The 12,362-nt window shown below is 43.5% G+C and overlaps 1 protein-coding gene across 5 annotated transcripts in view; it reads right to left on the bottom strand.

Annotated features, from left to right (window-relative positions):
* ATP11C (ATPase phospholipid transporting 11C (ATP11C blood group)) overlaps positions 1-12,362 on the bottom strand; it is a 210,762-nt gene that overhangs the window by 7,287 nt on the left and 191,113 nt on the right. For 3 of the 5 annotated variants that reach the window (XR_013483660.1, XM_020971762.2, XM_078147922.1), the window contains exon 28: positions 9,699-9,852. Coding sequence is in view for 4 of the 5 variants with exons in the window: in XM_020971762.2 (XP_020827421.1) it covers positions 9,699-9,852 (154 nt within the window). In the remaining variant the exon portion in view is untranslated. Of the gene's footprint in view, positions 1-5,241; positions 5,732-9,523; positions 9,590-9,698; positions 9,853-12,362 lie in introns of those variants that run through there. The other 2 variants (XM_020971759.2, XM_020971760.2) reach the window with 2 other exon arrangements.

Raw genomic sequence — 12,362 nt, 5'->3', positions numbered from 1 at the left:
AAGGTGGGGTGACATTCTTTTCTCAATATCTTGAGCTAAAATTCACCATTCACCAAGGAAAGCCTCCAGCACACTGGGCAGACCTCCTGTGGGGACCTTATGGGAAGAAATGGACTAGAGTCACCCAAGACGGTCAGGCATGGAAGGGTTGCAATCTCAGTCATTGGAAGGAACTTCCCAACTGAGGAGATCACAGAACCATGGGAACAATGTGTATTATAAGGGGAAATGCCCCTGTTTCTGAATGAAAATCATCTTGGCTTCTGAGTGGACTCTTGTCCAAAATCCACCTATCTACACATAATTTCATTCCCGATGCTCTGGTCAAGTTACACATCCACAGCCTCTCACCAACGAATCTACACTGGAATGCCTTCTCTTTCCAGTTGAGTGACCCCAACATGACAGACCTGTCACTCAGTAACCATTGGTTCAGAGGAAGGTAATGGGCCGCCTGACCAAAATCAACACAAATCAGACTGAGTTCCTACTGGACAAACCTTACCACTTCTGCTCAAGTCACCATCTCAAGCTGATATATATGCCAGCTAGAGTGTTCACTGAGGAGTCCTAGAAAAAGTCCTGGTAGAAGAGCTGCCTACTTTTCTAAGGAAGTATTTTGCCTCTTTACTACACTGGGTCTTAAAGTGAGGGAGAATTCTTTCATTTGATTTCCTAGGAAAGTTAGCCTCTCCAAACATCACCCAACAAAGCACAGAAAACCAAGCCGGTATTCAACTCTAGAAACGGATTCAGAATAACAGCATATTTAGCCCCTCATTTTACAGAGGAGGAAATGGAGGCCCTTATTAAGGGAAGTGACTCATCCAAGGTCACCAAGCTTGCAAGTGGCAAAGCCAGGAACTGGACCCAGAAAGATAGAGAGGAGAGTGGAAAGAGCTCTGGATTTGGATTCCAAGGACCTGAGTTTAGATCCCAACTACGGCACTTGCTTCCTATGTGACTTTGAGCAAATTGCTCAACTTCTGTGGGCCTCACCTGGGGCCCACAAACAAGGGGGTTGGACTGGATTATTTCTAATATGCTTTCCCTCTCTAAATCTATGAGCCTGTGACCTGGTGTTTAGCCTAGTACTTGCTCCAACATACCAAGCTACTTTTTAGCCATATTTTCCTGGATGTCAATGGTCCAACCCATTTTATTCATTCAAGGGCTAATAAAAGACTAATGTGAATAAAAATCAGGTAGAAAAAATAACGCTTGCAACCAATATAGCCTAATAATGACACATTTTAAAGCTTTGCTATTTTACACATTAACAAGGCTACACTTCATTCCCTCTTCATATTCCTCCTTAAGAAAACAGATTCTAGGGGTAGCTAGATGGCACCACCTTTGGAGTCAGGAGGACCTGAGTTCAAATCTGATCCCACACACTTGATACTTACTAGCTATGTGACCCTGGACAGGTCACTTAACCCTGATTGCCTCACAAAAAAAAAAAAGATTCTGCCTCTTCATTAATGGTGGTAACATGTCAATTTCACACTGAGTAAGCATGGCGACTTGGGTAACAGACAAAAGCAGCACCTGCTTCCTAAATATACTTCCAAAAACCTGACTGATCCTGTCCTGTGCTACGAACCTCACATGACACCAAATATCCCTGTGTTGGAGAGGGAGAGGAGGACAGACCCTATCAAAAATCCCAGTCACAAGCCTAATTCCGATCATATTTCCCTACCTGGCCCCTGAATCACACATTTTCCAGTAACAAAAATAACACCTAGAAATAAGAGAAAAATGAATGCAGAAATAAACCATGTTGGGATGGTATTATAATTACTTAAGAATGGAAAAATAAAATTTAAAAATAGCTAAAGAAGCCAATGAGTACAGTGGAAAGAGGTGTTATAAACAATCTAAGATTGACATTGTGGGGGGAAAGTAGAGAGGAGAGGGGTGTTCACACATATGTGAATGTATACGTATGTGTATCTCTGTGTGGGTGTATAAGTGTGTGCAAGTTTACATGGGGTGGGGGATGGAGGGTGCAGTGATCAGCTCAAATCAACGTTCAGTTTCCATGACCCTCTGAAATCATGCAGCACATTTCCACCTTGGCTATTGGCATGGTTAAAGGGTCATATGACTACACTGTATGACATTGGGATTAGAATTCACTGAAGATCTCTCTGGGTTAAGTGAGTGCTGACAGATGCATCCCCAATGCCTCAGAGCCCACTCCTGCTGCTGAGACTAAAGCAGCAGCTGAATCAGATGAATAAATCTCTTTGAACACCTTAATCCTTCTCAAAGCAATTTTCCTAGAAGGGGGCTGTCCTTTCTTAGCCCTTTTCCTCCTGCTGGAGGTAATTACCTGACCTACCATTCTTGCCCTTTAAGATCTCTAGAATAGGGCAAAACAAACAAGAGACTTTCCTGATGGGGCATATGTCCCCCTGCCAAGGCATTGACTCTGGGCTTATACAAATGGTAGCTCACTTCCCTGTATGCCTTGCAACAGTCTGTGAGATGGGAAGTCCAAGTGTCATTATCTCCACTTTATGGAAGAGGAAGCTGGGACCCAGATAAGAGAAGTGATTTGCTCAGGGGTCACAGAGCTAGTAAGGGTTAAACTCGGGCCTTTTAATTCCAAAGTGGGCCAAATTGTACTATATTGATGTCTCTGTTAAAAAAAAAATTGCAAAGGGGCAGCTAGGTGGCACAGTGGATAGAGCATTGGCTCTGGATTCAGCACCTGAGTTCAAATCCGGCCTCAGACACATAACACTTACTAGCTGTGTGACCCTGGGCAAGTCACTTGTCTAACCAAAAACCAAGCAAACAAAATAGCAAAAAGTCTGTGTGAAACCTATTTCTAGTTTCGTTCTTCCAATTTTTGTGTTGTAGACATATAGGCCTCTAAAAATTCCAGAGTATTTTATTGATGATTCAAAGTCCTAACTGAAGGTAAACAATGTTGACTATTGTGGGTATAGCTTTTTTGAAGTCTAGCCACCAGTTTTTAAGGCTATACTAGTGACACTGTGCTCTGGTATCCAGATGGTTACACCTCCTACAGTGGCTTCAGCATACATTTGATGCCTCATTCCCACTTCCTAATATAAAGGAAATCCGGCATGGCTTAAGTAGCTAGAGGACCCTCCCTGTAGTCAGTGAGACCTGGGTTTGAGTCCTCCCTCTGATGCCTATCAGTTGTGTGACCCTGGGCAAGTCACATTGCTTGAGGTGACTTGAACTCAGAGATTTGTCAAAATGTTCCCTACAATGATGAATCTGTATCTGTGGAGGGAGTTTCTATACCAGAAGTTCCCCCCACACTGATGAAACCATAGTTTTGAAGGAGGGTGGGAGAGAAGGAAGGGAAAGAGAGAGAAAGAGAGAAAGATAGGCAGAGACAGACAAGCTCCCATGTTCCTTAGGACTTGTAGAGTATCAGTGTAGGAAGAGACCTTCTCCTTTAGGTCCCATTCCTTCATTTTACATATGAGGGAACTGAAGCCCAGGGATGGGGAGAGAATGGCCTAACTTCCACTTTTAAGAAATGGCAGGCCGGGGGCTCCTACTTTGGCCTTGTGATTCCCCAAGACAGTGTTCTTTCCATTGCCCCATGGCTCCCTCCTTTGACAGTGGAGATTAAATGCCATTTTTATCAATTGCCAGGCTGGAAATGTACTTCACAAAGGAATCTGCTTCCAACCTATGAGATGATCTAGGTTGAATGCTTGAAGACAAATGAGTTTTTAAATTCGCTGAAATGCCTTTATACAATGTAACCAACCTTCCACCCCCACCCCTACCCTACCCCTACCCTTCATCCCCCAGTGAGCAGACAGGGAGAAAACCCATGAGATCATTCATTAGATCAGCCTTTTCCTGCATTGAGACATAATAATTCACGGCAGTGTGTTTTTCCCTTTGACATAACTGAGTGTGTAGTATAAGGAGCAACATGCTATCCAGACTCTCCTGAGCTGTTTCACAACCTAAAATTTTTAGATAAGTGTCCCACACTAAGCATCCACACAAAACTAAGGTCGGTTCTATATTGGCTGCTGACAGCTGCAGTTAACCAAAAAGTGGGCGTGGCCTTCTCTCCTAAGTGTCATAGATGTTCAGAGTGTCAGAACTAGAAAGGACCCAAGTAATTGTCTCATGCAACCTCTTCATTTGATAGGTAGGGAAAGGCACTTGCTAAAGATCACACGGCTTCTGAGTAAGCATCTCAAACGTAACTGCCCAAGTCCAGATGAGCATGCTATCATGCAAAGCCTTGGCTACGTGTGTGAAGAGGCTTGGTGAACTTCTGCCACATTGGGAAGGCAGGGGAGGTAGGAAGCAGGGGTTGCCTTGCTATCTTCATCCAACATATTTCTCTCCACGGCCCTCCAGTCTCAAAAGAACAGGTCAAGTCAGGATACCATCTGTGGTGCCTCTCCCAAGTACTGGTCACCAAGTGAAATCATTACCTGCCTCTTTGGAGTAAGCAGTACTTACCTCCCCCTTGCCTTGCATGTCTGATGCCTGTTCCAGAAGCACGTGGTCTTTGGTGCAGCCCCTACCTTCCAGCCTCTCTCCTCTAGGTGAGAGTTGGGGATTTACCAAGATTCCTCAGGATTCTAGGCTTCGCTGGCCCCAAAGGATTTGCCATTTCACTAGGGGAAAGACTTAGAACGTCTAAACTCCCCTCCTTTTTGTAAAGGGGTGGGAAGGGAGGAGAGTGGGCAGCTTTGGGCCAAGGGATAGGAAAGCTGGAGCTGAAAGGTGCAGCAATGAATAACCCACTGTTCTTGGCAGGGGAAGGGAAGGGAAGGGAAGGGAAGGAGAGGAGAAATGGATACTAGATGGGAGAGGAGAAGGGCAGATTCCTGGATATAATTCCAGCCAGCATGGGGAAGGATTCTATCATTTGCCCCCAAATCCACCCTCACACCCCCAAACACACACACCACTAGGGAGATATAGTCAATGTGTTTAAACATTAGCTATGAGGAAAATGATCTGTGATAACTAGAATGCTCACAGCCCATAGAGCCTGCCTCTCTATTTCTTCTCAAAGATGCTATTGGCCTCCTAATGCCCTAACGACTGTCAATGCCAACCTGGGGTGAGGGCGAGGGTGGAGGAATCTGAGGGCCCCAGCTGATGGATATAATGATGGATATAATAATGCACATAGCAACTCTCTGAACCCCCACCAATTCCCACCCACCCCCACCTAGAGAGCTACCCCTCAAAGAGGACACCAAACAAAGAAACTGTTAACTGGAAGTTTTATTGCTGTGAGAGTACACAGCGGCAGAGGCACTAGGTGGTCACTGGTCCTGGCATCCTTGAAGGCAATGGCAGCTGTGACTGGATGGCCGGACACTCCAAGTATCTCAGGTGGCAGACCCCAGAGAGAGGAATCTTAAACTTATCAGCGTATGCCCAAAACTCTATTGACATTCTTGTACACCTCCAGCCACTGCTTAGAGTCGAGGGGGCCAAACTGATGGTAAAGTCGGCACTCAAGGTAGGCTGTAAGATTGGTGGGGAGAGCATAGTGGGTGGGGGACCCCCTGTAGGACACATAGCCCTGCCATCTACAAAGGTCCGATGGTTGTACGAGAAATTGGAGAAGCAGTCGGGCATAGACCCCGGGGTTCAGAGCTTCCTGCACTATAGCATCATCTAGATACACAGGAATAGGGCTGAAAGTAATATTATCCAGAGTACCTGGGAATTCACTCACTGTCAGGCCTCCCTGGAGGGGGAAAATGGAGAAGACAGCTTATTGGAGCAGGGTATACAAACCAGGGCTAAATATATCGATATATCTTGCAAGATCCCACTCCTTGCCCCACCAACCACCCCCCTCCCCCTCCAGCCCCCAATCCCCATTACTTGGATCTCTCAGTACTTCTGACTAGCCTTCTTGACATTGTGTCATGCTCAGAAGGCCCCTTGTGAAAAGCTATCAGGGATGACTGCTGAAACAGAAGAGCCTGCATTTCCCAGAGAGCCCAGGGTACACTGTGAGCCAGGCTTCAGCAAGAAAGCAAGGAGATTCATTTTGCCCCAACAAATCTATATTCTCTTGGCCTTTTCATTGCTTACTATCTCTTGGTGGTTTCAGAGCCATATGGGCCTGGGGTAGTGAAGGGAAAAGGGGAAGGCACCAGGAGGAGAAGGGGAAGAGAGGAATTGAACTTTTCCCTTACCTCTTTTAACAGTCAAACCCGTGTCTTAGCAAAGGATCTTGGACAAAACATGATGACTGCTGTCTCTCCTTCATGATGCTCCCTCTGCTGGTGGGTCAGGGTGGAGCTTCACAACATTATAATTTGGATGGGAGTCTAAGGCAAGCCTGGCCTGAGGGTCACTTCTTAGCAGGGGTCACCCAATAACTTGGCAGGAGCTCAACTAGTAAAGCAGTCTTATAAAGGGAGGGCAGAGTTTTCTACGGTGTCCTAATGATTATGTGCCTGAGGTTGTGGCCCTGGTGGCATCACAACTGTTGGTCTGCTCAGGGACTTGCTGCTGACAAAGATGTGTATAAAGGGTTTAGAGTACAGCTGGGGTACATGTACTTTGGCACCACGTGGAGGGGACCTAGTGCTCTGGCCCCCGACTAAAGGGCATGCATGGACAAAAGCTCCTGGTGAGTTCCTTAATCCATGTGGTTGCCACCTCCCCCACACCCCACCAGAGGGACCAAGGAACCAATCAGAATGTCTGATTGTGGACACCACTTGGTGAGGGGTCAGAGCACGAGGCCTTCCCCCTAGGGCCAAAGTGAAGTGTGTCCATCCAGGTCCATTGGAAAGTGCTCCAAACCAACTCCTTGCTACACTCCTCGGGCTAAAGCTGTGGAAGAAATTCCCCAACCTATTGATTACTTAGTGCAGGAGTTGGAAAACCAGAGCCTGTGGGCCAAATCCAGCCTACCACTAAGCTAAGCTAAGAATAGCTTTTGTATTTTTAAATAAAACTTTTATTGTATTGGCCCTCCTGTCGTAGTTTGCTAACCCATGGCTTGATAAATGATACTTTGTGACATTTAAGGGTACATTAAAGACTGCCTTTCCTTCACCTTCACTTCAGATCACTGCCTCATTTAGGGCTTCAAGTATGGCTGACTTGTTACTTTAGCTAAATAGCAGTAACTCCAAGCTCTATAATGTCCCTGGTATGTGTTATCCCTTCCAATGACGCAGGTTGAGCCTCCCCTCCATATCAGTAGAGGACCTCCAATTCAATATCACAAACACTTGCCTTGGAAGGAAATTCCTGAGTTGCTGTGACCTCTGCCCCCGCCTTCATAAATTCATCACTTGATGACTGACCTTTGGGCGATGAGCCTTTCCATACTTGAGCAAGACTCAAGTCCTCCCTGTGGTGACTAACACAGAGCCAGTCTCCGAGCCTCTCCTTGAAACCTTTCTATCCTGCTAGGGTCTTTCAGAGCTTGGGTATTGGTGACACAGACTTCAAGAACCCAGGGTCACCCTTATACCACAATGAATGCCAAAGTGGGGAGGAAGGAGAGTCATGGGCTCCCACCTATTCACCATCCTTTACCCATCAGTAAGAGTCTAAATTGCTTTGACAATTTCTCCTTTCTACCTTCTTTCCTAGGAAAAAGAGGAAGGGCAGTATTGCTGGGTCCCTACAAGGGTTTCTTTTCTGAAGCTTCGAGGAATTCAGCTTCTCAAAGTCCATTTTGTCATTCAGACACTGGATAGAAAGATTAGGCTCCTAGAAGAGTCCTTTCTCAATGGTAGGGAGGGAGGGTGGGGGAGGGTTCAGTAAATTAGGTCTAGCAAATGCCTCACGGAAAAGTCGAGGCACATTACAAGTGAAGAACTCTGACTTTCGCTAGAGTTCCCTGCATAGAGACTGCCCCAAGTATATCATGGGAAAGAGCTCCTGAGCTATCTAAAGCTTGGAAGGGTGTGTGTGCTCAGTTTAAAGAATGTAAGGAAGGCCACACAAGGAGTTCTTTTCAAAGGCTCAAATTGTCTTATTGTGATTTTGAGAGCTTGGGTTTCAGATTGCATTCCTGGATGGGAGCTATGTTGGCAGGATCCTCTTATCTTACCTAACCTCCTCAGGCAGAAGGGAAATTTTGGAGTACTCCAGCAGAGGTGTCAAACTCACTGGCCAAAACCCGGCAGCCAGAACCAGATCAAAAGGTCATTGGGAAATGTTTCACAAAACAGAAAGATGTTACAATATAGATAAGGTCAATTTGTGGTTTTCTAAGTCAAGATACACCTTTCCTATTTGAGTTTGACACCCCTGCCAGAGTACAAAACATATTGAGAAAAACCACTGGGAGTCACCTCATTTAAAATTATAAATACAACAACAAAAAAACCTCATCTTCAACAGCTCTGATCTAGAGATATTTTATCTCAACGTATTTCCCAGCATTTAGCATAGTGCCTGGCATATAGCAGGCACTTAATGAATGTTTATTAATTGATTGATTGATTTCCTCCCCACCAAATTCCCCATGAATTCTTCTGGAGGAGAACCAGAGAGAGAGGGAAAATGAACAATCGTTACTAGCAGGCAACCGATCAGAAAGCAGAATCAGTTGTTAAAACATCATTGCTTCATCCTAGAGACTAAGAACCAGGATGGAAGGAGGGAAAAGCTTTGGAGGATTAAGAAAAAGGAGGAGGAGAACTTGGGCCATTGGTGCCCTTAGGAAATTATTATACTGCTCCCCACCCAATAATGCCACCACCTGTGCACATACAATGGGTTGATTAAGTCAAAGTGTGTCAGCATTCCTGCTGCAGCCTCCTGGTTTTGCCATTTCAGACCTTGGACAGCGCATCACGTTAAGGCCCTATTTTCCCTAGCAGAGACGTCTCTGCCCACATCCACACGATGCCAAAAACAACCAATCAATTACAGCAATTCAATTTGAAGAAAAAAAATTCAGTGTAACCAGTTTGGTGGCTGATCAGTCAATTTGGTCATATGGGCCTATGTGGCCACAGCTTTAGGATTGTTTTCTCAAAATATTCCCTTTGCTCTGGCTGCTATTAATACACCAGAAACTTGGTGTTAGGGGGTCTGACTGATAAGATGAGCTCCCATAGGCATTGATCTGTCATGTTTAATGAAGCTCTTCATCAAAATGTACAAGGGCTCAAATCTCCTACACTAGCCTTATCTACCTTTCCCTTTCTCAACGTTTTCCTGAGATATTCAGAAGAGATGACAGACAACACAGGACCAAGTGATTAGGCTGACAGTGGTCAATGACATTTCATGAGCCTCAGACAACTGAAGCTGCTCAAAGAGAAAACATAAAACATTTTGGGCTTGATGCAAGTATATTGAAGAGGACCATATTGCCCAATCGACCAACAGAGAGTCAGCCTTTGGTTCCAAAGAACCCAAGGGGCAACTGTCTTATCAGTTGAGAACCATAAGGGCAAAGCTAGGTGCCCAGGCTTCACCATCCCACATGAGAGAGGTCCTAGGCTGCAGGAACTGTGTAAGTCTATAACAGAAAACTGTTAACATGGCTACTTACCATCTGGTCAGGCAACTCAGTTTTAACTATACTTGTTAATGCAGAGGTGGCAATGAAGTGATGGGCCTGTAGGGAGGGGTTTAACATGCAGTGATGGATGCAATTGTACAGCAACTGTTTTTTACTTCAGAAGCCTTGCTCAGAAATGAGCATATAAATTAGGTTCAGGCCTTACCTTGGGAGTTCTTCTCCTGACATTTTTAACTGCTATCATAAGAATCTCAGGGAAAAGACCAACAAATATCAGAAGAATCATTGTCAGCCATGTTGATACAGAAGTCACCATGTGGGCAAATATAAAATACATCCTTTGCTGCTTGAGAAAAGGCCTGCAGTGAAGAAGAACAAAGAGAATGAAGCAGATGCCACTTGTTGAGTCATTAGGAATAAAAATGTCAAGGAAACAAACTTAATAAAAACCTCAACTGCATAGTTGAGTTATATATAAAAACATAAATACTTGTCCATAGAACCCACTACCCCTTGCCTATCTTGGAAAAAAAAATTCATAAAGAAACAAAAGAAACAAAAATTAATAAAGGAACCAAAGAAACAAAAATTCATCAAATTTTTGGTAAGAAAGGAGATGATAGTAAAACACTTCTGAGTTGAAAACAACCAGGACCTCAGCTCTGCAGCTGCCAAGTGGTAAATGTTTCTGAGCACTGGAGAACACCAAGGCTTCAGGGTATTTATTTCATGAGAAATTCAGATTAAATTTTAGGAAGATAAAGGTCCCATTTGCCCCTGCTGCTTTCATTAATATAAATTAATATAAAATCAAAATATAAAACCCATCTTTTACCAAGAGAGTGGGGCATGACCACCAAGAATGTAAAAGCTTCTAGCATGCCACACAGAAACCAGAAGCCAGTTCATAATCTCTTGCGAACTGAAAGCATATATCAGGCACGTTGACAAACCCTGGCCTTGTGCAAAATCCTGTATCCAGTGGGCATGTTTCTTATATGAATCCAGATAATTTGGAAGGCCTTCATATCAGAGTCCTTCCCTTGCTGGTAAAGGCCCTAAGTTAGCCAATGAATGGTTAATTATCAGGCAGCTGCCTTGCTGTGTAACTGTAATGACCAACTGTGGTCCTGCAGAAGAGATGAGATCATGCACTTCAATCCTTTCATTGGCGAGCTAGAGGGCAATGAGCTAAAAATATTGCATACGGGCTTCAATTTGATCATTATGTCGGTTGGTTTTAGTTAACTACTTTACTTTGTAAAACAAAGGAAGGTTCAGTAGGTGCAAAGACGTTGAGAGAAGATGACCAACGATACAGGATAGGAGCTACAAGTATAAAAGTCTATCTAGAAATAACTGTGATATAAAAACAAAATCCATCAATGAAACTTAAAACTTTAATACCAATACCAATAATAAGGCAATATCCCAAACCACAGATATATTAGACTTGATTCTCTAGCCTGTAGGTAGAAGTTATGTTTCTATAGCTCTATACGACCTCCCATTGCTTCCGTATCTTTGTTACCCAAGCACTTAGCATGTGGTAGGTGGTTAATAAATAGATATTTTCTGGACTGATGGATGGATAGATGGAAAATAGTGACCATAGGCCCAAATATATTTGGATTGTAGTGTGGCCATTAACAATTAAGCAAAATGTACCTTTTCACTTTCTTAATTTTTGTTCTTTTTTCTCATGCGTGTTTTCTTTTGCAACATGGCTAATATGGAAATATGTTTTGCATAACTTCACATGTATAATCAATATCATACTGCTTGCCTTCAAGGTGGGGAGGGGCAGGAGAGAATTTGGAACTCAAAATTTTAAAAAATGAACATTAAAGAAACTTTTAATGTATATTTACAAAATAAACAAAAAATATTGTTAAACAATTAAGAAAAATGATAAAGTAGGCAATGTAAGAAAAGGTGTGCTCTCCATGAGGCTAACAGTAATTCTTGCACTATGGGTTACGATCAGTCGACCAAAACAAGCCTTCCTAGAGACCACCAGGAGACGGATAATTGGAAATATTCTCAGCGGGCTGTTGAGATGAATCTTGTGAAGGTAAAGTGCAACAATCATATTTATATTAATGTAAAAAAATGAAGGGAAAGAGATTTGCTCTTACCAAGGGGAGCAAAGGAAATTTGAGTTATTCTATGTAGTAACTCCTCTCAGCCTAAAACCAATAATCCATTTCTTATTGGCCAAATAGAGGCTATTAGGTCATGAAAGTATTATTAAATCCACAACTGGACTTGAACTAGTCATGCTTAAGGTCTAGGCAACTTTTAGGGTCATGAATGAATTATATGGACCTCTGTCACACTGAGCTGAAAAGTCATCAAGGTGGTAAGAGGGCAACTTTTCCTTGTATACCATAATTCTCTGTATTTAGTACTATTTCTCAACTTATCTTTATCTTAAAGGTGCCAAGAGTGGGAAGTAATGAGCTGATGTCACCTACAGTAGAATCCAGTGGAAAGCCACAGGGTCCTGTCCCTGTTCTGTTCACCACTTTGTTGTGGGATTGGGGGATAATTAGTGATTTGGATGAAGGTATGGCAGGCATGCTTATGAAATCTGGGAATAATCTGAAGCTGAAAAAAATGGCTTATAGACTGGATGATAGAATCAGGACTCCAAAAGGCCTCAATCAATTTTTTTTAAATGGGCTGAATTAAAGTAAACAAAATTTACCAGGAATAGCTGTAAAGTTCTTTTGGAGTTCTAAAACCCAATTGCACAAGTAGAAAATGGGGGAGACTTGGCTATTTATGGGGGAAAAGACCTTGGGGATTTAGTGAACTGGAAGCTTAACATTTGTTATCACACAAGCCCAATGGCGAAATGGGGTCA

Source organism: Phascolarctos cinereus, unplaced genomic scaffold (assembly GCF_003287225.1).
Source record: "Phascolarctos cinereus isolate Bilbo 61053 unplaced genomic scaffold, phaCin_HiC Scaffold_8;HRSCAF=390, whole genome shotgun sequence".
Taxonomy (NCBI): domain Eukaryota; kingdom Metazoa; phylum Chordata; class Mammalia; order Diprotodontia; family Phascolarctidae; genus Phascolarctos; species Phascolarctos cinereus.
Note: the sequence above shows the minus strand (reverse complement) of the source record. Positions and strands in the feature narration are given on the sequence as shown.